Here is a 25699-nt window from a genome sequence, read left to right as displayed (position 1 = left end):
TGAGACACTTTCAGAAGGACACATCTACATGTGAATGATCCTCCTTGAGCCCTTGGCAGTGAATCCAAAATGAGATCTTTCACTCCCAATCATCGTGTTATGGCATTGTGGAGACTTTTTGCATGGCTGAATGATATTTGTTGTCAGTGCTCATGTGAATGATGCAATCACTCAGTCCGTTGTGAAGGAAATCAGGAAGCTCCGGGCAGCAGCTCTTCAAATGGGCATGATGATGCACAGCACAATGTCAAGATTGTATTATTCTGAGAGGAGAAAGAAGGGAAGGAAGATGAGTGTGATGGGACATAACTGACAGGTACAATGTGCAAAGAAACCTTAGAAAGGACATTTTTCTTTTTAGGTTTGTGTTATATAGAAACATGCCTCATCCAAACAACTTTATTTACTGTAGTAAATTAACAAAAGTGTCTATTGTGTTTCAAAAATTTAACATCAATATTTACAATAGAGAGGATTTCAGCACCAGAAATTGTTGTAAAAAAAAAGTGTTCTGGATTTTAAGCCATTATTTGTTATGAGCACAATCTTAGCCTGATAGAAAACCTTCCCTTGTTAGATTGTTTAAAAACAAGTTTTAGTTTTCTACTTTTATAAGCTGTAAAATAAATGAATACTTTATGTAAAATTATTAGTTTTCATTACAGTATATACATACATAATAGCATCCTGGTATATGATGTAAAACTATAGAATTTTTTGTTTTTCTTTTGCTATATATGGTGCTGAAAGTCTGCTGTTTGGGTTTTACTGTAATTTTTCAGTGACACTTTTTAGAATAATACTCAGGATGGGTTGTCTCATTTAATGTCGCTCAAGCACTTTTAGGTGTAGTTATTTGAAAGTTTTTCTTAAATGCTTGTAAACGGGTTTTAAGTAAAAACAATGTCCACATGGGAGCTTAATATGATCCATATATGGATTGTGCAATGAACCTGTCACTCAAAGGAATAAGAGATTTTAATTTGAAAGTCAGGATGAAAAAAAAAACCCTAATCGGTTTGGTTTATTCTAAATTGAATTACTAGATATTCTCTTTGCACAGATCAGTGAGTTTGCAGCACATTATGATAAAATAACAAGTTTATATGACATTTTTTCTGAAAAATGTTTGATTAGATTGAGGGAAAATAACTACAAAAGAAGTAAAAATCGAGACAAAACTGAAATCACCAACCAGTTTGACTATGTTTATCCAAAGACGTGTTATTATTCCAGTAGTAGAATGGTCCAATAAATACTTTTTAAAACTTCAGAAAGCAGAATTTTTGCAAACTTTAGTTTTTCTCAGAGGAGCATATTTTAATTTTTTTTTCTGCACTGAATTATTCTGTCTGCTTCATTTTACTTAAAACATAAAACATATTAACAAAATTTGCACAGAATGAGGTTTTGTCATGAGTTGGCATTAGTTACACAAAACCACTTAATTTGTGAATCAATCAGTCAAAATGAGGAACTTAAAGGTTATTTGGGGCACTTATAGCATAATTCTTTCAGAATTGTCTGAATTCTTACAATCAAAAAATTGAAAAGAAATAATTAGAAGATTGTTCTAAGATGAATGTTTAATTATTCCTTCTATTTTTTTCTTTTCCAGTTTTTCTTAGGGTTGTTCAATTAATTTACATTTTCATAATAATTCATACTTTTTAAAAAAAAACCATTCTGAACCTCACAGAGTACTTATACTGTGTGGTATTTGCAGTAAAGATTGTGAAAACCTTTTGAAACCTAAACCTAAACCTGCATTCAGGTAAATCTGCTACAGTAAGTTATTTTTTCCTGTCAGTGAAGTAAACCTCTCTTTGCATTCGCTCCGACATGCTGTTAGACATTGTGACTCTTGCTCCTAAAGAGAAAAAAATGTCCCTCCATTCCTTTGTCATAACTTCCTTCCAGGGGCAGCAGACTTGACCTGCACACTCCTCCTGGAATCACCTCTATTATTCGTCAGTGACAGCAGCCCTTTGAAGGGTGGGTGGGTTCCCTGGAAGGTACAGGGTCGTGGGACGTCCCAATCCATCTCTGTCTGCCAAGCGATTGATTGTGATTTAGTGCATGGGGGGGCAGGAGATGGTGGGGGTTCCATTCTGATGAGCGATAGGTGGGAACCCTTTGACTCCCAGCACATGGCAAGCAGAGGCAGAGCCATGATGAGGGTCACAGGCAGCTGGTGGGGGGGGAGACTGAGGATTGGATGGAGGCAATGTGGGGGCTGCATTGATCACAAGATAGAAGGTGTCAGGGATCCAGGACAAAGCCCCCCCAAAACCAACCAGCCGAGTCTATCAGTTGCCCCATCTATCATCCGTCCAGCTTTGTGGTTAGCACAACGGCTGCAAGCTAATTGTTTCATCATCAGGGGATCCATCATCAGTGGAAATGACACTGACTACAGAGGGCATAATGCAAGGAAAAGGACATGTATGGGGGGGCTTTATTCCAGCTGGATCAAATAGGACTCCATTTTTCTTTGTCAGGAGCTTTAGGGTTCTATATTGTGTTTTTAATTAAAAGTTTAGATCTCAAGACTACAGGCTACATGGCGTTTGTGTATCAAACTACAGATTACACAAAGGTACAGATCATTTAAATGATTAGTTTCTTCAGTTTTCCTCATTCTGAGTGAGAACTATCAGGATGCTATCAGAAATTCAAAGAATATGTACATGTATGCCCTGATTAAGAGACAACACTTTGTTAGATGCCTCATTTTTTTCAGTTTTCCTCTAAATTGTTCTGCTGTTTTTAGGTGCAGTGTTTCTCAAGATAGTGAACCTCTGCTCATCTTCTGAGAGATTCAGCTTCTCTAAAATGCTCTTTTTATACCCAGTCCATTCACTGACCTGTTGCCAATTAACCTAATTACTTGTGCCTTTTAAAAATACCATTGCACAGCCTTTTGTTGATCCTGTCCCCACTTTTTTCAGATGTGCTCGGGGTATCAAATTCAAAATGATCTTTTTACCTAATAATTTTTAGTTTCAGCATTTACAGAGAATAAAGAGAGCAGAGAAGAAATGTGGGTATGTCCTCCAGCAGTGTAAGCTTATAGCTGCATAATTAAAAGGATAACCCAAAGCAACACTAACTTAAGGCAAGCCACAGCTTCGCTTCACTGGGCCGCTCCGGCAGCTTAACTCCATAATCAACCTAAGACCAGCTTTGTTAGGAAATACAGTGTTTTAAGGCATTTTTATATAATGAGGGAGGTTAGACGATGTTTACTCTATATCATCCATCCAGCCATCCATTAGCTGTACTCACTTATCCTTTTAGAGGGTCGTGGGATGGGGAGGGGGCTGGAGGTTCACACACTAAACCTTTCTTGCTGTGAGCTGCACTCTTATATCATAATGATCTAAAAGGCTGTTTTTTTCCCCCACACACAGAGAACACTTTGTACCCAACTGTATTTTGAAATCACTTGTTTATTTCTTCAAATTTCAACTGTCATAATTCCACAACGAACAGCCGGCGACGTAATGTCAATCACAGGAAGTCGTGTCAGCCAGGTGGATGTGCGGCCGGTAACCCGATCTGCTGTTGACAGAACAGGAACAGGTGCTCCAGCCAAACTAATCCATATATGCATGCTAGACACAGGTCATCCATTAAGGCAGATTGATTCAGAGCTTTAAAAGACTGTTCCTCAACAATCCCTGGCCTGGCCTTACCTTCACTGTTGCCATGATACCAAATTGCAGTAATTCAGGATGGCCTGAATTGGAAAGGGGAAAGGAATGTTCACTGTTTGCACAGTGAATGCTGGAAACATTTTGTCACACGAGGCACTGGGGAACATTTCAGGAAATTATCTCTAAACTTTGTGAAATGACAATTAAATGATTGGGTGGGTTTGTCAGCACTGGATACCCTTGATAATGCTTCAGCTTTAATCAACCCAAGTTCCTCTCCTGGGAGGGTTCAGCGAGGCAGCCTGCGTGACCATTTCACATAAAAAAACTCTTATAGGGAAAAAAAAGAAAACATATAAAACAGAATTCACTTTGATTCTGTGTTATTATCAAACCCACTCCCATGAAGCCCCAAATACCAAACAAAGGTTTACAGGCAGAAGCCAGACAGCTGCTGCTCTCTGATTGGATGAGCAGCCAGCAGTAGTCTCACCTGTTATCCACAGCCCAGTGCATGGTAAACACCCTGAGTGGGACCTGCGGGGGGAGAGGAGCCCATCTGGTCAGCAGCATTAACAACCATCTCTTTAACAAAGGCTTCCAGCAAAAGGAGAAGGGCACAACAGGCCATATCAGCCAATAAAAACAGACTATGCATGACATTTAGCGCCTGATGCGGGGGCTTAGCAGTATACAGGTTACTTACTTTCTGCAACAGCCCCTGGCAATAAAACAAAAGGCAATCTCACAGAGCGAGAGGGATGCTGTGCATAAAGCTGCACGCCTCAGTTGTTGATCTCATAATTTTTCCATAAAGGTGCAGGCTGGGTGTAAAGTTACAATGCAACGATGGAATCATTTCCAGGGTGTCCCACATAAAACATCAGCTGACAGCCAAAGTCATGCAAACACAATTATTTGCCATTTTGCTGGCCATCATATTCAGAGATTGTCATTACATGCAAGGAGGAAGGACTGTGACAGCTAATTTTCTGTGGAGAAGAATGGCTTGTAAAGCTGGAAAAACATGAGATAGATGAGAGTCATGTCCAAAGTAGAAGTCAGTGAGGACTACTACTGGGGTTATTTGGCTAAACAGTGCCACCTTGTGCTCTATTGTTGATCCCTTAAAAACAACTGAACAAATTATGTGCACTTTATCAACTTTATTTCTTAGATTTCTGTCAGAATATCTTAAATAACTACCTATATTCCAAACTTCTCACTTTGTTAATTCAGTGCACATTAAAAACCCTCATCTGAACAACTAAATCTAACTGGTAGCTCAGGTCTGTTAGATATTTAACAGGCTCTGTTTTACGCAAAAGAAAAAGACAAAGCACCGAGATCCAGAGAATACAGAGAGGATTGTAAAGATAGAAAGGTTTGAGGTGGAGTTTAAACAGCAAGCAGTAGGTTCTCTACAGCTGCTGGCACTAATGAGGATAATTACCCCAGTAATAACATTAGCCTATCTGAGGGAATGGAGGGGAAGGACAAGTGCTTGTGTTTGTGTGTGTGGGTGGGAGGCGAGAGTGTGTGCATGTGTGCATGGATGGATGTGCACGTGCCTCTCCTTCTATCTCACTTGTGGTCTCTCCCTCATTCCCTGAATCTCAATATCTCTTTGTTAGCCCACAATAATTGTATTTGGGCCTCATATCCGCCATATCAGATTCGAGTTTGTACAAGGTAATTAGCAGAGGAAGGGAAGCCTCCACACCAGGAGGACAAATGCCCCCCATGACATCATTCTGGCTCCACTCAGGATGGGAAGCTTTTCTTTTTTTTCCCCTCTTCATTTCCCTATTTTACTCATCTTCATCTATCTTGTCATTCAGTTGTCAGAAAAGAGCAAAGAATGGAGGTAAAATGGGAGCGAAAGTTGGTGACATTGAGTAGGAGGAGAGCTGGGATTAAGAAGATAAAGAAATGAAGAGGGGAAGGAGAGTTAAAGGAGAGAAAAGTGATTTGAGATGAGATGGAAAGCTGTTTTTTTTTTCTTTTGCAGCAGGCCTGTAATCTCCAATCAGCTTTTTGCTAACAGACAGCAGGGGAAAGTTCCTGGGCGTTAATGCAGCCTGCCGTTCAGAAGGAGCCGGTGTATCCAGCTGGGAGTCCGAGGGATGAGGGGAGGATTAACTGGCACTCAGGTGGAGAGAGATAAAGAGAATCAGATGGACACCCTGAGGATGGTCACACCCTCTTTCACTCCATCCATCACTCTGCTTTCTCTCTCTTTCTCTCTCTCTCTTTCTCTCGGAGAACAAATGTACAGTTCTGTGTGTTTTCAGGGTGGAGCAGAAACAGCAGGAGGAAATGGTGGAAGCTTAATTTAGGGGTGACTTCTGTCTGATTGGAATTCTTATCCATCCTGTTACATTATCAGATTGGTCGATGAATTTATGACATATGTAAATAAATAGCAAATTACTTATCTGTAAATATGAATAAATAGCTATTTTGTGTGACTTAAAGTCGATTAACTGTGATAGCCATTTTGCATTAGGTAGACTCCAAAGTTAATCAGTTTGAGATGTAAATCGAAAAATCATTTTCTGAGAGTTTAATAAAATCTGTCCAGGGGCTCATAAGATATTTTGCTAACAAAAAGACAGAGTTGACTGCAACCACTGATGCCAAGGTTTTAGGCAAAGATGATGCATATTGTGTCGTGCTCAGAGTTTGTGTTGGGGATGATTCTCAGCTACTTTCATACTAAATTTTAACTCAATATTTGTAAAATTGATTGACATTTAGCCATTTTTGTGTTTATTTAGTTGGCAATGGCAGCCATCTTGAACTGGATTGACTACAAAGGCTGATCAAGTGTAGATGTCTGTCTGATGATTACTTTCTGAGAGTTTTGTTAAAATCCATCCAGTGGTTCATGAGGTATTTTGCTAACGCTACAGACAAATGAACATACAGACACAGGGCAAAAATATTATCACCCATTTGCCTTCGAGAGCAAGCAATAAATACTTTTTTTTTAAATCCACGCTCCAGAAACAGTCTAAGCTCATTGTTTTCCTCTAAGAGACCAAGACTTCTGTTTTTTAGATGCTCCTCAAACTTGTTTGCAGTTTCTTGCCTCCTTCTTACAGCCACCCTGTTTTGGGGGGGCAGCAGGTGGAGAAACAGGTGCACATTTATTTCAAAATCTTACCTTAAAGTCAGAAAGAAATTCTGAAGTAATGAACTGAAGCTAGATAAAGCAAAAGCAACATAGTTCTAAAATAAATTGCATTCATATGAAAGATGTCACTCTAGTTTCATTTCAATTTGTTGTTTCTCGTCCGAGTTTTAAATTCTTCCTTATGTGCTGCATCGTCTGTCTTCTTCTGAGTGGTTTCTCTTCTTATTACTCGGTACCCCTGCAGAATCATATTGCCAAGTTGTTTACCCTCTTCAGATTTCTTCATCTGATCCAAATTCCTCACTAACAAAGAAGCAGCATTTGCAGAGAAGGACGGAAGCAAACTTCATCTCTCAGGCATCTGTTTCCTTTTTATGTTTCTTTGCTCACATTCCTGCTGCCTTTCTTCGAGTGCCCGGGCCGGTCTGTCAGACAGGCTTCAGAAATGACACAGGATAGAGAAAAATCTGCACAGTTTATGGGACTCAGACATTTTATATTTGCAGATACAATTTAAATATTAGGTGTGGGGAAAATAAATTGATTAAACTTTCTCTCAAATCTGGGAACATCGTAGTGGTGTGGGTTTATTTAAACTAACAAATATGTTCTCTTTTTAAAACTTATTTTATTCTTGCTTTCTGACATTAGATTTTATTTATACTTTTTGAAAAAGTATAAAGGCTTAAGGGCAATAAATTGAAATAAAATATGTTTTATTAATCCTTTTAAAAATAGATTTTCATAGGAAGTCTTGATCTGTTTTATTCATGTAACTTCACATAGGTATCCTTTAGAGTTAATTCAAGTTGACCACTTTGTAAAAACGTATTATTGTGGCACATATGCTGGAAAACAGATTTAAGGCCATCTATTTTTTTATTTTTTTGTTGTCAAGTTTGCAACATAGGCTAGTGTTGAGAAACCATGTATTTAATATTTATTCCTTTCAGAGGAATCTCACCTCACCACTTAGTTTCTCTCACCGGATCTTTGATGTTGCAGAAAAGACGGACACACAAAACGGGTTCCAGACCAGAGGTTCAATTATCAATCATACATTTATTTAAGCATTCAGCTGAATGGAGACAGCAACTCACCAACAAGGAGAAACAGTAACACGTTCCCAGTTGTGTCTGAGGTGATTCCCCCTTCACCTTCTTTTTATACTATAAACTGTGCCCAGGACCAGGGTTTCTGCACACAATCAGCTGCAGCAGCTTATCATGTCATGATGCCCTGGAGCCTTCAGTCTCCCTCACCCCACTTACACAACTTTTCTTTGTGATTATTTTATCATAAGCTAAGCATAACCTCATTTTAGCAATATTGAAGTTTGTTTATATTTCATCATTCGCTAAGTGTAACCTCATTTTAGCAATCAAAGACTCAACGTTTGATTATACTTCCCACTAGTTAGCATGTTTGGACAAAACACAGTAATTCTTTCTCTGCAATGCAAACATACAGTCAGTAATTTGACTCAGCTCCTAAGTTAAAGACAACAACTTTTGAGTCATTTTTTTTTTGTTTTTGAAGCATTTATATTCAGACAGAAAAAATGTAGGACTACTTTTAGCTTAAAATACAGATGTTTTCTGTTGACAGCTAATAAAAAACGCAGTGTGGACTTTGTTTTCACTTGCCTCTGTATTTATTATTAAAAAATGTTTTTTAATTTGTTTATACACATATGTTTTTGTTTTTGTTTTCATTTTAGGACACTGAGGGTCCAATGGAGATGGCTCTCAGGACAGTATATACATTTAGTGACACCTACCAACACATCTGCTTTAAAGACTTTTGGAAGTGTGAAAATACATTTTATTTTAATATTAGTCTAATTCAGCAGCACCGTCTCTGTTGCACAATACTGCCTTTAGAAACGTGGCACTTTTTCTTTTGCCATCTGAGGTGTGACAGAGGTGGATGCTCAGCACAATCACGTCCCTGTGTGACTGCAGGGCGTGGTTTTATTATACTACGCTTTGACGTCATAGTACGTGGGGAAACTCACGTACCGCTCCCTGTAAAGTGTTTTACTGACGTACCGCTAGAATCTGAAAACTGCTTCAAAATAAAATATTAACAAACCTTATATGAAAATAATACGTTCTTATGTGAAGTCATTGTTTAAATATATAGTCTACTGATTAGAAATAATAGTTTTCTTTAAGCTAAAATGAAATTAGTGTAATGAATGTAACATTTAGATACGTTTACGCTTTTAAGTTGAAAGTGCACGTACCGGAAGCTGCGCATTAATCGCTCACTTCACTCTCCTCCACGTTTACCAGGAAGTAGTGACATTTCTTAAAGAAGAGAAGAGTTTTTGTGAATGAAGAGGCAGATTTAACGCTGAAGTTTGACTCTGCTGTCACCTTTTTGTCTTTTGTGACCAGAAGCGGCTGTTTAGCATCTTTACAGGAACATTTGGTGAGTGTTTTACACACAGAGCTCTATTTCTGCTGCTGGATGCGGTCTTACTGTAAGTTTGTCAAACAAAAAGTGCAACTTAAGCAAGAATTCGGAGTTCGGTTCGTGAGCTTTTTGAAGGAAAATGACATAAATATAAGATAGTAGGAGGTTTAATGTGTGAGCACATAAAAAGTAAATTTTTTAATCATTACAAACTCTCATGCTCGCTCTCAAAAGATAAAAAATAGCTTCAAGTTACCCATTCTTTTAATTTTTTGCTTTACTATTGTTTCATGTAGTTGGACAGGTTGTGGGTTTAACTTGCTGACCTGCTGTACAGGTGAGTCACATAGCTATTCACTGGACTTTAACAGCAGGTGTGTTCAGATGGAATCAGGCAGAGCTGGAACGACGAAATACCACTGTAAGGAAATGAAGGGAATGCTGAATAATAAATGTGTTGTTTGTGACAGGCCCTGAAGATGGCGGAGAAGGTGCTGGTCACGGGCGGAGCTGGATACATCGGGAGTCACTGTGTGGTGGAGCTCATTGAAGCAGGATACCAGCCAGTCGTGGTGGATAACTTTAGTAATGCTGTAAAAGGTGGGATTAATTGAAGGCCGTCATATAATGACTTAAACAGGTGTTTAGTCGTTACAACAAGACGTGAGAGCTGCCATCTGTAACCTGTGTGCAGGAGAGGGGGGCGTGCCAGAGAGCATACGAAGAATAGAGAAAATTCTGAACACCCAGGTTGAATTTCATGATCTCGACCTTCTGGACCGACCTGGCTTGGAAAAACTCGTCAAAAAGGTCAGAATGTTAATGCAGTGGAGCTGGTTGGAGCCAAATGAACTCCTCGGTTAACCATTTCACTGAATGACAGAAAATATATCTGCTTTAAAGGTTCTTTTATTGGAGTATTTTCACTTCAGTGTTTGAGCTAGATTTCAATGTGTCAACACTTGTATAAATTGTTCTTTTAGTTAATAGATTCTGGTTGGTTTTTCTTTGAAATATTAAGGATTATTAGAAGCGAAAAACCAAAAATCCTGCTGACAACTATGATTTACTGGTTAAAGTTGGTACATAATGAAGTATTTCTGTGTATTAACACATGTAAATTTGTGTTGCAGCATTCTTTCAGTGCTGTGATGCACTTTGCTGGCTTGAAGGCTGTCGGGGAGTCTGTGGAGCAGCCGCTCCTCTACTACAGAGTCAACCTCACTGCGTCCATGAATCTGCTTGAGGTCAGTTTCATTTTACACTTTCCTCATCTGATCTGACACAACCATCCTCTTTGTATTCTGCATGTTCCACCTTTTTTTTTTCTCTCCCTGAACAGTTTATGCCCTAATCCTCACCCTTTTTTTGCTGAATGCACAATGTTTATTTGAAACCGAGTTGGCAAAGTCCACCAGCACAACCTGTGTATGTTTTTACTGTTTGAAGCTCACCCTGTCTGCTAAAATCAGCCTCTTGTGCCTGGTCGGTTCATATATGCGCGTGTGCCGTCTTGCTGGCCTGCTGACTGTATGCCTGTGCCGTGTTTATGTGCATCTGCATGTGTCTCAGGTGATGCAGGCTCACAAGGTGCACAATCTGGTCTTCAGCAGCTCAGCCACAGTATACGGAGACCCCCAGCGCCTCCCCATAGATGAGCAGCACCCTGTAGGGGCGTGCACCAACCCCTACGGCAAGACCAAGTACTTCATTGAGGAGATGATCAAGGACCACTGTAAAGCGGAAAAGGTGCTCATCAGAAGGCTGAAGCGCATTCAGAGCTCCGTATGTTTCCTCCAGACGGGCTGTTCTTATTATCACCTCTGTGTATGCAGGACTGGAACGCAGTGCTGCTTCGTTATTTCAACCCCATCGGAGCTCATATCTCTGGGATGATCGGAGAGGATCCTCAGGGCATCCCGAACAACCTGCTGCCATATGTTGCTCAGGTTCGCAAAATCGCCCACCCCCAAAATGCAGACTTCATGAATATGCATTTCACTGTCATCTCATTAAACCCCAGTTTTGACACTCATAGGTTGCAGTTGGAAGGAGACAGTGTCTCAGTGTATTTGGAAATGATTACGACACAGTTGATGGCACAGGTAATGACATTATTGTTGAGCTGAACTGTTTCTAAATTTAATTTTAAAAAAAACATGCTAACTGTTTTATTTTTTCTTCTGTTCTTAGGTGTGCGAGATTACATCCATGTTGTAGATCTGGCAAAGGGACACATTGCAGCTTTGAAGAAGCTGAAGGACAGTTGTGGATGCAAGGTGCATTTAGGAGGGGGGAAAAAAAGCATATATATATATATATATATATATATATATATATATATATATATATATATATATATATATATATATATATATATATATGTGTGTGTTTTATTTATTTGTACAAAGTAGATATATTTCCAGTTGCTATGGCATTGGGCTAATATTTTTCTTTTTTCTGTACCCAGGTTTACAACCTTGGAACGGGAAAAGGCTACTCTGTGCTCCAGATGGTGAAAGCAATGGAGAAGGCATCAGGGAGGGAGGTGAGTCACTAAAGAGCCCTTCTGTTCCCCCACTTACATCCAGAATCATTTTTTGTTTTGTGTCCTTTTGTGAAGGATTGAACGTGATTGTTATCCACTGAGTGAAAGATGAGGACGGTGCCTACATAAATGGCAATTTGTCATTAAAACGGTTTGTTTTTATTGTAATTAACACGTTTTTTTGTTCATCTTTTTTCATATAGATTTCATACAAGATTGCTCCTCGTAGAGACGGGGATGTGGCATCTTGTTATGCTGACCCTCAACTGGCTGAGAAGGAGCTGGGCTGGAAGGCTCAGTTCGACTTGGAGACGATGTGTAAGCATAGCTACACTGATAAACCGCTCCTGCAGCATGCAGTGCAACTCATTTATAGAGCTACAGAATAATATTGAAAGACTCCTCCCTAATTTCCTAATGTCTTTTTTCAATATATATATATTTTTTTTATAGGTGAGGATCTGTGGCGCTGGCAGTCCAAGAATCCCACAGGATTTTCCAACATGGCTGCCTCTTGATGCAGCTGCTTGTTTACAGATCTTCCAAACAACAAACTGTTCGTGTCTTTTTGTCCATATCCTGTTTAAGGTACTCATTGCAAACCAAACATTAAAAAAAGCTTATCCTGACTTGTGTCAACTGGTGCCGTTTGCTCCAGTAGTTTTCCAAATATATTAATATGCATACCCACACTCAATGTAAACAAAGCACTTTCATCTTCATATTTAACTAATATGAGCATATTAATGCATCAGAACCGTCGGACCTCTTGATTCAAACCGCTCTTCCATGGACGTCGCCATTGTTGAACTTTTTCAGTTGCTTCAGCTGATTCCACAAACCTTTTAATTTAAGGACACATCTTTTGTTTTTATTTGTCTTAATGACATTGCAATGAGTACCTTTTAACACAATCTCAGGCCTCAAGTAAAAAATACATATGAATGTTTAATTTTCTTTTTTTTTTCAGTAATTATTGGTTTAATTTTCAAGTCATTTACAGGAGAGGAAACATATTTAAACGTCTTTGTACTGTAATTTCAGGTTTAATGAGGGATTTATATATGTATATCATCCATCCATATCAATGGAAAAAAAAAATAAACTGATTTCTAAATTTCACTTGCATCATTTTGTTTAATCTTAAATATGCTCGGCATTTCTAGCTGCTCAGTGTGTGTCAGTATCTTTTAGTAAATTAAAAAAAAAATTTTTTTTGGGGGGGGGGAGAAGGTGTTCAGCGTTGATTTTAAAGGGACACTGGGGCTTTAAATGGCTCCTTGAACCTTCGGGCACCCTGTTAATAAACACCCACGTCAGCACGGAGCTCCAGTCGCTCTGACCGGGTTTCGGTCTTTAGGGCTGAGCAGGAAGTGCCTGACTGTGGACCCTGGACCGGGGGTGGGGGAGAAAGAAAGAGCAGAGAGAGGGTGGGGGTTGAAATAATATATATATATATATATATATATATATATATATATATATATATATATAAATAAATGAAAATGGATATGGTGGCAGACTTGGGGGCGAGTAGGCACTATCGGGCGCCGGGTGAATCGAGTCACCAGTGAGTATCGACGGTTTTTGTCTGGGCTTCCAGGGAGTGGGGCGTAAGCGGGTCTCGCCGACACCTCTCGCCTGAGAAGGAGCCTCTCGGTGTGGGCAGCAGGCTAATCCTCCCCGCTGCTCGCCGCGCTCCGGACCTCCGGCGTGAAGCGTGTGTGTGTAGGGAGGGAGAGGGAGGGGGGTGTATGAGGATAAAACCGGGCGTTTTAGCGCGTCATATCTTTAGGTGTTGCTGTGTTTATTTCTCTGTTCGCAGCATGCTCAGCAGAAAGAGGGTTTTTTTCTTCTTTTTTTTTTTGCGTGTCTGTTCTTTCCATTGTGTGCCGCGGCTGAAGCCTGAAGTGGGCGTCGCTCCAGGACAGACTGGGCTGTTCCGGTGTGGCCGCTGCCCGCTTTTCTCTCGCAGGACTGCAGCACTGCCGTGTCGGGTTATTTTTTTTTTTTTATTATTATTTTTTTTTTTGTAGGTCAAACGACAGGGGGATTTATGGAGGGCAGTCCTGCCGGGATGTGCTTTAGATTCGGATGCTGTAAAGGGGACGGGAGCGTGCTGCGGGCGGGCGTTTTCATCGAGGGTTATCGGGCGCTGCGGAGCCTCCTGAAGAACACCGCACCGCAAATTAAAACGCGAACGCGCTCGATTCGGGTATTTCATGAAGATGCCTCTTTAAGCTGCAGAAAAATATAGATTGCTGGAAATTTTTATTTATATATATATATATAAAACCTATATATATGTGAACTGCATGACCAGCTGCAGTATTTATATTCCAGTCTGAATTATTCCGATGCGTTGAATTCATCACCCTTTTTTTTATTTTTTTTTACTTCTTTTTTTGCGTTCCTTGAACTCATCACACAGAAATGATTAAAGAGTCTGTCACCCGATGCTCTCTGTCTGAAGTCGGGCGTAACACATTTAAAAAAAAAAGAATATTTTGATTGACTGATTGCCCAGCAAATCACAGGGCAGAGTGAAGCCAAGTGGGCGGGGTCTCTAGTCCAATATCACAAAGGTGCAATAAATCACAGATGGACCTGCGGGGCGTATTTATATATATTTGAAATGTCACCTAGCAGCCAATATTTGGGATCTGAAGCTTAAAATGTTCCACTGTGGTTGTGAGTTATTTGGGTCAGCCCTGGCACTTTTGTAGGAGTGGTTTTGGATCAGTAAAGACATTTATTTTGTAAAACTGTGATGCCTGGCAGGACTTGTGCCAGTCTCGAGGCGTCATTTATGTAAATTATGGCGTGAATGTGTCAGCTAAACCTCAGCCGGGTTACTTAATACGACCCGCAGAAAGGATGCGGACATAAATAAAAGTAGAAAATGGGTGCGAGTGCAGTTACGACCCAAAATTCCAACATCACTTTGTAATAATCCAAGCCAAGAAAAAAAATTGGATGTATAAACTGTATCCAAACAGTTAAAACTGTTGTCAGTGTTTCATTATGGTGACCATTGTGGCCACAAACCTGTAGAGCCAGACAGAAATGCAGACTGAAAAGTAAGCCTCAAACAAACAGTCTTTGTGTGAGAACTATAAGACAGATCTTAAAAAGAAGACTCCGATAGTCACACATGTGTACTTTTCTGTCTCTACAGTGTTTTAGGAGGAGATATGACAAGTTAAAAAGATTCTTCACTTCCAGTTTTGAAGAGAATATTTGAGTTATAATGTAAGTCTATCTGTATTCTAGGGGGATTTGAGAGAAAACTAGAAGTCCTGTTGCAGTGAAAGCCACACTGAGTGAGAGAAGACAAAATTATGTGTTATATGTGAATATACAATTTGTATATGCATCACAAAAGGTAACTTGTTTACAAAAGGTTTAAAATTTTTGGACAATTCAAAAAGTAGTATTATCATCATTTCCCAGTTAAGCATGTTGCTGAAAAATCTGTAAAAATCATAAAATCATAAAAGCTTGTTTCTGCAGCTTTTTCACAATCCTTTGTGAATTTTGTCTGTGGCAAACTGCTGCCAAAAGTTACAGCCCAGATTTACCAATTGAGCCACACATTTTAGTGTATAATCTGCATGTTTTAAAACAAATCTGTGCAACAAGAAACCAAAGATATTTAAATGGAATAGTAATAAAGGTGCTTCAGGACCTATGCATTGGCACCACTAATTATTGCTTTGAAATTGAAGATTATAATGACCAGAATATCCCAGTGTCACTTTAATCATTTTTGTGTGCTGAGTGATTTTAAGTCGGTGTGTGGTGCTTTCAGTGTCGGTGAGAATGCTGTCATGTTGTCTCCTGCAGGCAGCCTCAGAGGTGGTTCAACACGGCCGACATCACAGTATCTCACCAAAGCAACCTGCTGAAGCAGCTCAACCAGCAGCGCCACCAGGAGCTTTTCTGTGACTGCAGTGTTCTGGTGGAGGGCCAGCTCTTCAGGGCGCACCGGAACGTCTTGTTCGCCAGCAGCGGATACTTCCGCATGTTGCTGACCCAGGGGCCCGACGGGCTGCCTGACACCGTCAACGCCACCTTCGACGTCTTCAGCCCGGAGACTTTTACCGTCATCCTGGATTTCATCTACTCCGGCCAGCTGGATCTCTCCAGTCACAATGTGATTGAAGTCATGTCTGCAGCCAGCTACCTGCAGATGAACAGCGTCATCAACTACTGTAAGAACTTTATCAAGTCCTCTTTAGACATCAGCGTGAAAGATGAGGACAGTGACCGCTGCCTCAGCTTGTCTGAGACATGTTCATTCACCAGTGGAGCAGGAGACGAGTCCACAGAACACCAGCAGCAAGGCCCCCGCTCTGTCAGCCCACCGCCTGCACTCTGGACCCGTGACAACTCCAGATCCCAGTCTGGTTTTATGGGAAAAGACGGGGAGCAGGATGTTTCTGCCTCTGCCCTTAAGACTAACCCAAGCAGCCCTGCTAATGAGTTCAGTGCAGAGGTAGACGACCTGCAGGACCCTCAGGACCCTCTGTACACATTACCTGGATCAGAGCGCCGGCGTGGAAGAGCAGGGGGGAACAAAAGGAGGGCGTCCAACAGCACTCGCTCCAGCCAGCATGAGGACCTGGACATTCAGGAGGCAAGAACTCAAAAGGCTGAAAAGGCAGAGGAGCTTTACGCCACGCTACCACCGATTGTTGGTGTCATTAGCCACTTTAATAAAGGTTGGGCTTTTAGAAATGTCAAAAATAAATACCAGTTCATGATGAATGGTTTCAGTGAAAATTTCTCAACTGTTTTTTTTTTCCCATTGCAGATTCCAATCCAATCATGCGCTTCAAATGCCCGTTTTGTACGCACACGGTGAAGAGGAAGGCCGACCTGAAGCGTCATCTGCGCTGTCACACCGGGGAGAGGCCGTATCCTTGTCAGGCCTGCAATAAGCGCTTCACTCGCCTGGAGCATCTCCGCAGCCACTTTGAGACGGTAGGAGCCAGAAAGTGGTATTTAATCAAGTTATTTCTATAGTACCGGACAAAATGAATTATTTTCTGGCACTATATAGAAAGTGTAATTAAACCCAATCCGAATTTAAATATGTATAATTTAGTTTAGTTCAGATTACCCAAATTTATTCTGTCATCTGGAGTAACTGAAATCTTAAAACAGTGTGTTCCAAAGGTGTTCAGATCTAAAGACAACAACTTCTGAATTGATTTTTAGGCAAACCTGAACAGCAATAAACTAATTTACAATAATATTTAAACATCTTACTCTGTTTACATTTCTGCAGATCCACCAAGCCAGGAAGCTGGTGTGCAGGAAGTGCAAATGTCAAGTGACTGAGGAGACTGGACATGTGGTTTGTGAGGGCACGCGCCGCTACCGCATGTGCACCACCTGCATCCAGGAAGTGGGCTGTGACGACATCCCCATGGACAGTCTGCAGGCGCCCAATGATGAGCCGGCCCTGTTACTAGGTGTGGACGGTGAGGAGGAGGGAGACACCAAGAGGAACTGGATGGTGAATGATGATGATGACCTGGCTGAAGACTCGGGGGCAGACCTCATCATCCAGCAGGTGGACGACAGCGATGAAGAGCTGTCATGAAACTGGACCAAAGTGTGTGCAGATACAAAGCCATGCAAAAAAAAATTAGAATTTATGCATACACTTTGGGGTCCAGTGATGTAAATACACACATCTGTGTTGTATTAGGAATTAATTAGTTAAATGGAACTATCATTTCATTTCAGTAAGACTGTGGTGAAAATGGAAGCATTTTGTTCGTCTTGCTGAATATATGCAGTATCCAATGCATGCATAATCAGTGTTGAATTTGGTTTAGTTGGAGTTAAATGATAACCTTTTCTGTAAGTGTTTTGTCTTTTATATGCATGAAAAAAACACATCTTTGCAGCTTTTTGGGAGATTTTGTTGTCATTTAAGACAAATAGTGACTCATACTAAATTATGGCTCTACATTTCCCTAAAACTACAGATTTTCCAGGGCATGTATGTTATTTTTCAGTGTTTCTTTGCTTTTATATTGTTGCTTGTTCATTATATGCACTATGACATAAGCGGTTATTATTTATTCGTCTTTTTTATTTTTGACACATTAAAGATATTTTTGTACAGTTGTTTCTGAGTCATCATTATATGCTGGGTGCACAGGCTAAAATTAGACTTTCTTTCTCTCTCTTTCTTTTTTAACAGGCTGAGTAACACAATTTGCAGTCATAGACTGGTCATAAATCCTCCAAACAGATTGGATTTATAAACAATGACCTTTAATGTAGGCCTGTTTCTTTGTGTCTTTAGTTTGATATGATAAAATAACAAAAGCTGCCTTGTATACAGTAATTTTAAGCTTATTTTCGTTTTACTTATGCTGGTGGAATAAATTTAAAGAACAACCACAATCAGTCAAATGTCTCCAGTTATAAACAACATTGTGGTAGAGCATAATTAGCTCGTTTCTTTCTGAAAGTAAAACAATTTATTCTAAAAATAGTAAAACAGCAATAAGTATGAGCTACCATCAAGCAATACAATATAATGTAGAAAACAATAAATTAAAGATAATTAGAAACACATCTTTACCCATTTTAAATTGTCATTCAGTTCTAGTTTTCTACCACTAGATGGCGCGCGTGCAATATTTGTATTCGGATTTCGGATTTGTCTTCTCGCTTGAGAGCAGGAAGTGACGTCAGAGGCTGGACAATGATGGCGGCCGCTATGAGACTGGTCAACAGAAGCATTTTAACACCAGGAATGGATCGCCAGTTCCTGGCGTTTAGCTCTGCAGCCCATTTGAGAACGGTAAGGTATCTATTTTTTATATATCTTATTTTTACTAGCCGGCAGGTTTTACTGGCAGCTTCTTTTTAGACACGAAGGAATGTAGGTGTTGGCGTCCATTACGGTAAATTAGCTCTAATTATCGTCCAAGGAGGTAATAGTTTTCCTATCAAACGTTACCTGTCAGTTTATTTAACAAAAGCTGTTACTACACTGCGTTCATGTGTGTGTGTTTTTATTTATTTATTTGTTTTATTTTATTCTCTTAGGTTGGTTTAAGAGCAGCTGACGCTCTTCCTGAAAAGGTGAAAATGGTGGAAGTGGGACCCAGAGATGGTCTTCAAAATGAGAAGGTGCGTTTTATTACACATTTCTGATTTACTTTACTTAAATCAGTTCATTTGTGCTGTTTATTTACACTGATTTGCAACCAGGAAACGTACTGATTAGTTGTTAATCACAGTAACTATTGTTACCCATCAGTGTTTGGGAGGAGCAGGTGTATTTTTAGATTGATTCATTTTCTTTTTCAGAAATTTTAGTTAAATGACTACAAAACGACGGTTTTTCAGTGCTCTTTTTAATATTTAAAGTTTCATATCTAAACAAACCAAAATTGAAGTAATAGACTTAATTTTTTTAATTATCAAAAGGGAATGAATCACAATTGCAAAACAATTAGATTTACTTCTATTGGGTTAACAAATCATGAAGTCACAACATCATGAATTCAAATTCTTTATTCCTTTCTAACTGTTGGAGAAAACATGTACATAAGCAAAAATAAATTTGAGAAAGTGTTTTTAATGTGCAGAAGATATAAATCATTTACACATTTTAGTTTTGTTCATTAGATTCAGCACAAGAGATCAGTTTTTTTGTTTCCTACACTAAAGCATCTGTTAAATAAAAACAGGAAATACATTTAATCTTGTAGATATTATCTTTTAAGCTTCATTAACTAGAAACAACAACCAGACTCAAGATATCTCAAATCATCCCTTTATTTGTTTCTCTGTTGTAGGTTTGTTTTGTTCATCTCAGAAAGGAGAATCAATTTATTGTAAAACTTGTATACCCTTTAGACCTTTGAAACAATCCATGTAATTCAAATCTGGTTAGTTTAAGATGAATCCATAATTTATTTTTGTGTAATTATTCTATAAAGGGTCATTTAAAAACAAAAAAATTAAATGGGTCGTAGTTCATGAGTGATGTAATCCAGAGAAGTGACGTGCTTCATGCACAGTCATCGTTGTTTATCAAGTCTTCCTTGTTTTTGTGTTTGTTGTTTTTTCTCTCTCAGACCGTTGTCCCGACGGAAACAAAAATTAAACTGATCAACATGTTGTCAGAGTCGGGACTAGCAGTCATTGAGGCCACCAGCTTTGTGTCTCCTAAATGGGTTCCACAGGTGAGCATTAAGCTATTCTCAGAAAAAGTGATGACACACCCCACTGAATACAGAAAGTGCCACGGGTTGGCTTGAATGGGGCTTGTTATTTTAGTTGGCGACGTGTTTCTGTCATCCAAATGTCAGATGGCAGACCAGACGGAAGTGATGAAAGGCATCAGTAAGAAACCAGGAGTGTCCTACCCAGTCCTCACCCCCAATCTCAAAGGTTTCCAGGCTGCTGTGGGTGTCAAACACGCCAACATATTCTACATCAACTCATACATGCCCTGTGTATACAAACCCTATTATATTTCATTTCTTCTTAAACTCTAGGTAAAGGCAGGAGCTTCAGAAGTGGCCATATTTGGTGCTGCATCTGAGCTGTTCAGTAAGAAGAACATTAACTGCTCGGTGGAGGAGAGTTTACAGCGCTTTGACGACATTATGAAGGCAGCTAAAGAGGCTGCTGTGCCAGTAAGAGGGTATGATTGCTGGCCTACTTTTGGCTGTCAGTAAACCATTAAATCTTCATGACTTGTCCTTAAGTTGCTGCATCAATGTTTCTCATCACCACAGTTATGTCTCGTGTGTTGTCGGTTGCCCTTATGAAGGCAAGGTAGCCCCTGAAAAAGTCGCTCATGTGAGTTCTGACTTGAGAAGTGCTGCTTTATTTCAGCGAGTGTAAAGCCGTTTGTCACTGACAGAACTAAATAACAAAAACTTTTTTTTTGTCTTGCAGGTAGCTAAGCGTTTGTACTCTATGGGCTGCTATGAGATCTCTTTGGGCGACACTATTGGAGTGGGGACTCCTGGTAGTATGACTGAAATGTTAGAAGCTGTGAGCAAAGAGGTGCCACTCAGTGCCTTGGCTGTTCACTGTCATGACACTTACGGCCAGGCTCTGGCTAACATCCTTGTAGCCTTACAGGTCAGAATGAGTTGCTGTAATCTGAAAAATGTCAACAATGTGGTGGTTTTATTGCAATTAGAACATAGTTAAGACTTTGTTTGTGCTTTTCAGATGGGAGTCAGTGTTGTGGACTCGTCAGTAGCTGGACTGGGTGGCTGTCCGTACGCCCAGGGGGCTTCTGGGAATGTTGCAACTGAAGACGTTGTTTATATGCTGCACGGACTTGGGATTCAAACAGTAAGACATCATGTTTTTGTATTTAGTTATAATTACTAAAGGTTTTCTCAGTAAAAAAAAGCTTCTTTCCTACTAATGCATTTATGCATCTGTTATAATACAAAAATATACAAAATGGTTTAACAATCTTGTGTCTGGAATAGGTTGTCTTTTGACAATGTCAACAAAAGCAGAATAATCTAAACACAGGGCCATGTAAAATCTGTGTCTTAATTGATGAATAGTACAAAATAAACATGTTAAAGCTGTAAGATTTATTGTTGTTATAAAAGGGTTTGTTTATGTTGCATTTCCTGATCTCTTACAGGCTCCATAATTTAAGTTTAGTCAAATGTTATTAAAAACTAGAAGAAATGAATAATGCTTGAAGGGGGTTAGACTAGTTAGGTTATGTTTATAAAATGGCTGTCTTTCACAATTAAAGATGTGAAGCAGGGGTGTCAAACTCTGCTCCAACACACCTGATTCAAATGGTCAGACTACATCGTCAGCATAAAAGGTCCATCTGTTCATCTTCTTTCATTTGTCTGGTCGGGTCACAGAGGCAACAGGTCTAGGTGGGAGACCCAGACCTCCCTCCCCAGCTCCTCCTGGGGGATCCCAAGGCATTCCCAGGCCAGAGAGGATATATATAATCCCTCCAGTGAGTTCTGGGTCTGCCCCGGATCTCCTCACAGTGGGAGGTGCAGAGGAGGCATTCTATTCAAATGCCCTAATCCTCAAATGAACACTTAGAAAAAGTGTAATATTTCCTAAAGTTTCACTCTTGGATTTTTGTGCTCGCTCTTCAGGGCGTGGACCTCCAGAAGCTGATGGATGCTGGAGCTTTCATCTGCCGAACCCTCAACAGGAAGACCAGCTCCAAGGTGGCACAGGCCACCTGCAAACTGTAGACAACAAAAAAAATCAATAAATTCTTGAACTATTGTAAAACCCTGAAGATATCTTCATCATGAATATTTTATATGAACTTTGATTTATCCTGTAACAGGTTGGGATTACTTTAAAAATTTAAAAATATAATAATTACACTTTCTTTTGTTCAGAATAAACGCTTTGTCTTAAAAACAATCACTATGTGATCAGTGCTGGAATAGTGCCTTTTGTAAAGTTGGGCAAATTTTAAAGATTTTTTCTTAAAGGTGTCAGCATGTTACTTTTTGCTAGTGGAAAAAACCCCAAGTGGACCACAGGCTTTGTTTAGATTAAAGGTGTAAAAGTGTCCAAGTGGTTAGTTGTTTTGTCCTTTATCTCCTCCTGTATGCAGTGACCAGGAAGTACCTAGTCTTTAATAAATTTTGGCATTGTAATGACTGATGAAATAATCTAAAAGGTGTTGTAATTTTTATTTCCTAATATGCACTATTATAGTTTATTTATTTTAAAATGCCTATTAAATTTTAACATGTACATATGTTTTGAAGATTCTATGTTTCAAAAATAAAAACTTTCAGAGAAATGTGGTTTTGATCACAATCTCTAACACTACGTAAATACAAAAAGATCTGAAACCGCCTGTGAGGTGGATGTGTACGTGCCTCTTTGTCTGCATCAAATATATTTTTAACTATCACTGACCAAATAAGGAGCCTGTAGGTGTAATTATAATTTGTGGGAAATTTTTAGTTGACAGGAATGATTCAGGATGAACGACAACATTTCTGTTGCTGCAAGTCTTTAAAACCTGACGGACAAGTCCAGCTGGCAGCCTGAGCTTCTTACGCAGGTCCTTGCACCACCTTGAAACATCCTTGTTTGTCCTGGAAGCTAATTACATCTAGCATGTCACGGTGATTCAGATTCCATTTAACATATGGTATGCATGACTAAACCTGAGTTAGATGTAGCCATTTTTGTTCACATGCAACAAAGACACATTTTGTTTTCATATATAATATTTATATGTAAAAAAAACAATTACAGCAATTGTAAGAAATGCATTTCCACATGGTGTCCACAGTGGGCAGCATGGACAGCAAGAGACTCGTCCAGCTTTCCTCCACTGTACTTCAGAGCCATCACAGAATTAAACAGCGACATTCCTTCCGCCTTATTGGATTCGACGGTGGTCTTGGATCGAGCGATGTTTACAAACACGTCAGAACACAAGAAATGTTTGCACACCGGGTGGCTGAGCAGCATTAAACCGGAGGCAGCGCAATGACTTTAACAACAAAATAAAGTACAAACAAATGCAATTAACTTTATCTGAGAGAAAAAAAAATGCAATGAGATCCAATTCTGGGCCAATCTGGACATCAAGTAGTATAGCGTTGACACACCTTTACAAACATTTCTACTGACTTGGGTATGAAAATAAATAAAACATATCTCTGTTTAAAGGGTTTGGCAAACTGAGTAACAAAAGCATGCTCTGACACACCAGCCTAGACACTGGAAGGGTGGCTGAAATACCTGTGCCAGGTGTGTCGTTTCTTCGTATGTGTGTTTCGTTTCCCTCCCTTCCCAAAGTCAGAACTCCAATTAATAAGAAAAAAAAAGCTGAGAGGACCTTTAAAGGAAGGTGTTAATAAACGTGAAGCTGAAAAGACACACAGACATTTACTGCATTCAAAAACCACACACATCACCAGCAAACAAATCAATCTGACTTTAACAGATGACTTGTAAATATTGTTGGTGTTGACTTGGAAACCGAAGTTTAAAATGATTTTATTTAAGTCTCAGACACAAAGGCCCATGGGAAGAATCCAGAAGTGATGACTCAGTGTCCAGGCTCTGATGCACTCTGCAGCTTGGCTCACGGTACGGAGTCTGTTTTTCAGGTTTGGGATGCAGCCAAAGCTCAGGGCTCTTGAATTCTGGCCTGATTTCAGTTCTGATCATCAAGTAGACAGGTTAGGAGCAGAGGCCATCATCTTTGGCTCAAGTCTGAGAAGAGGGGGCTGCAGGTACTTAGACTTTTCAAACTCCTTGAAGGATGGAGGACTGTCTTTCATATTATGCCTTGACTTGGACATGTTGTAGTCGTTGAAGGAGTTGTCGTTGTTGTAGTCTTCTTCGTGGTTGTTCATGTTGGGTCTGCTCCTTTTGATCTTGTTTGCACATCGCGCAATGCGCTTGGAGAAGAGATAGATGATCTCACAGATGTTCAGGATGATGCAGAGGGCCGAGGCTCCAACCATGAAGTAGGTGAAGACCTTCTTTTCTGTGGGGTGACCGATGTAGCAGTCCACCAAGTTGGGGCAAGGCGACACGTCACACTTGACCAGCCTGGGCAGGTAGAAGCTGTCGTAGATTCGGTGGAGGATGTAGAGGAAGGAGATCTCGATGCCCGTCTTGGCGAAGAGGCTGATGAGGTAGGTCCACCACAGCCCGCCGTGTTTCTTGCCCGTATTGAGGTACAGCTTTGTGTCCTCACCATGCTTGGCCTTGTACTTGCGCTCGCGGTCGTCACGGTACGCCACATGCATGACCACCATGAAGGACGGGCACGTGACGAAGATGAGCTGCAGGGCCCACAGGCGGATGTGGGAGATGGGGAAGAAGTGGTCGTAGCAGACGTTGGCGCAGCCGGGCTGCTTGGTGTTGCAGTCAAAGTCCTTCTGCTCGTCGCCCCAAACCCGCTCAGCCGCCACCACGTACACCATCACCCTGAACACGAACACCACCGACAGCCACACTCGTCCAAACGCAGTGGAGTATTTGTTCACCCCACTGAGGAGCGCCTGGAACGTCTTCCAGTCCATGTTCTTGGCTGGTAGTCAAATTATCTTGTCTCTGTAATTCTTCTCTTGCTGGTTGTAGTTGATCTTCAGGCCTGAAAGAGACAGAAAACCTGGTTTAAAACTGACCACAAACAGCAGTAAACAAAGCAAATCTTAAAGCTGAATAAAGTGGAAAACATTTCCTACTTCTCAGTTAACAGCAGGAACAGGAGCAGCTACTGAAAATGATGGTTATGAGTAGGCCTCAGGGCAAACTAACAAAGAAAACAAGTTGAGCCAACTTTATAACACACCCAGAAGTTGGGCACTTACTTTGATTATTTGTTATCTCAAGTATTATTCAAGTATTCACGTTGAAAATAAACTGAAAACTCTGTCTTGTGTCTCGGTCAACACGGGGAAGTAAACCTCAGTTATTTGGCTCTGGCTAAAGGAAACGCAACGAGACGGACTTTTACGCACTCGGTTTTAGAACTACGTGGACCTAGTTTAATAGTATGGTTTTGTTTTCTGATCACATAAGACCTTTTCTAAATCAAAGCCATCAAATCCAATCTGTTGAGGCAGTTCAGTTGGAAACAGCGAGCCACCCCCTCACCGCAGACCGCTGCGTTTCCAACTGGCTAAAACGCGAAACTCCGAGCCTTTCCGAAACTCTTCAAAAACACTTTAAAATGACTACCTTTCACTTACTATTAGATGCATAACCCCATAGCTTAATAGAAGAGTCGCCAGCGTGTGTGTATCCGCTTGGTTTCCTGTTGTTTTCGAGTCGTTTGGATCCTGTAACGCACAGATTTGGTTCCCGTCGACAGGTAAGAGGAGCGCAGACTGAGAAATGCGCCTGTGGGTGTGGTTAAAGCAGAAAGAGAAGACTGGAGCTGCCCCAGAT

The 25699-nt window shown here is 40.3% G+C and overlaps 4 protein-coding genes across 5 annotated transcripts; 3 read left to right on the top strand and 1 right to left on the bottom strand.

The window, feature by feature from the left end:
- Positions 1-9076: 9076 nt before the first annotated feature.
- Positions 9077-12889, top strand: gale (UDP-galactose-4-epimerase). Its single transcript, XM_017411846.2, has 11 exons — positions 9077-9234; positions 9690-9819; positions 9914-10029; positions 10353-10466; positions 10792-10968; positions 11055-11168; positions 11258-11324; positions 11413-11498; positions 11690-11767; positions 11971-12085; positions 12221-12889. Exons 2-11 carry the CDS (start codon positions 9699-9701, stop codon positions 12283-12285), a joined length of 1053 nt encoding a protein of 350 aa, XP_017267335.1. The 5' UTR covers positions 9077-9234; positions 9690-9698; the 3' UTR covers positions 12286-12889.
- Positions 12890-13236: 347 nt separating this feature from the next.
- Positions 13237-17911, top strand: zbtb8a (zinc finger and BTB domain containing 8A). Its single transcript, XM_017412266.3, has 4 exons — positions 13237-13337; positions 15614-16491; positions 16584-16753; positions 17061-17911. The coding sequence occupies exons 1-4, from the start codon at positions 13267-13269 to the stop codon at positions 17376-17378; spliced, it is 1437 nt and encodes a 478-aa protein (XP_017267755.3). The 5' UTR covers positions 13237-13266; the 3' UTR covers positions 17379-17911.
- Positions 17912-18457: 546 nt separating this feature from the next.
- On the top strand, positions 18458-22581 carry hmgcl (3-hydroxy-3-methylglutaryl-CoA lyase). The gene is made up of 9 exons (XM_017411581.3): positions 18458-18596; positions 18845-18928; positions 19882-19989; positions 20116-20211; positions 20305-20453; positions 20548-20611; positions 20711-20899; positions 20993-21118; positions 21910-22581. Exons 1-9 carry the CDS (start codon positions 18498-18500, stop codon positions 22009-22011), a joined length of 1017 nt encoding a protein of 338 aa, XP_017267070.1. The 5' UTR covers positions 18458-18497; the 3' UTR covers positions 22012-22581.
- A 414-nt stretch (positions 22582-22995) lies between these two features.
- gjb3 (gap junction protein beta 3) lies at positions 22996-25699 on the bottom strand. Of its 2 annotated transcripts, none has more exons than XM_017410348.3 (2): positions 25490-25699; positions 22996-24899 (listed from the first exon to the last, which is right to left on the bottom strand). In XM_017410348.3, exon 2 carries the CDS (start codon positions 24826-24828, stop codon positions 23965-23967), a length of 864 nt encoding a protein of 287 aa, XP_017265837.1. In that variant the 5' UTR covers positions 24829-24899; positions 25490-25699; the 3' UTR covers positions 22996-23964. The 2 variants fall into 2 exon arrangements, with proteins under 2 accessions (XP_017265837.1, XP_017265829.1); XM_017410340.3 differs by having other exon boundaries at positions 25501-25697.

Source organism: Kryptolebias marmoratus, linkage group LG10 (assembly GCF_001649575.2).
Source record: "Kryptolebias marmoratus isolate JLee-2015 linkage group LG10, ASM164957v2, whole genome shotgun sequence".
In the NCBI taxonomy this organism is placed as follows: domain Eukaryota; kingdom Metazoa; phylum Chordata; class Actinopteri; order Cyprinodontiformes; family Rivulidae; genus Kryptolebias; species Kryptolebias marmoratus.
This window is presented reverse-complemented; position numbering and strand designations above follow the sequence as displayed.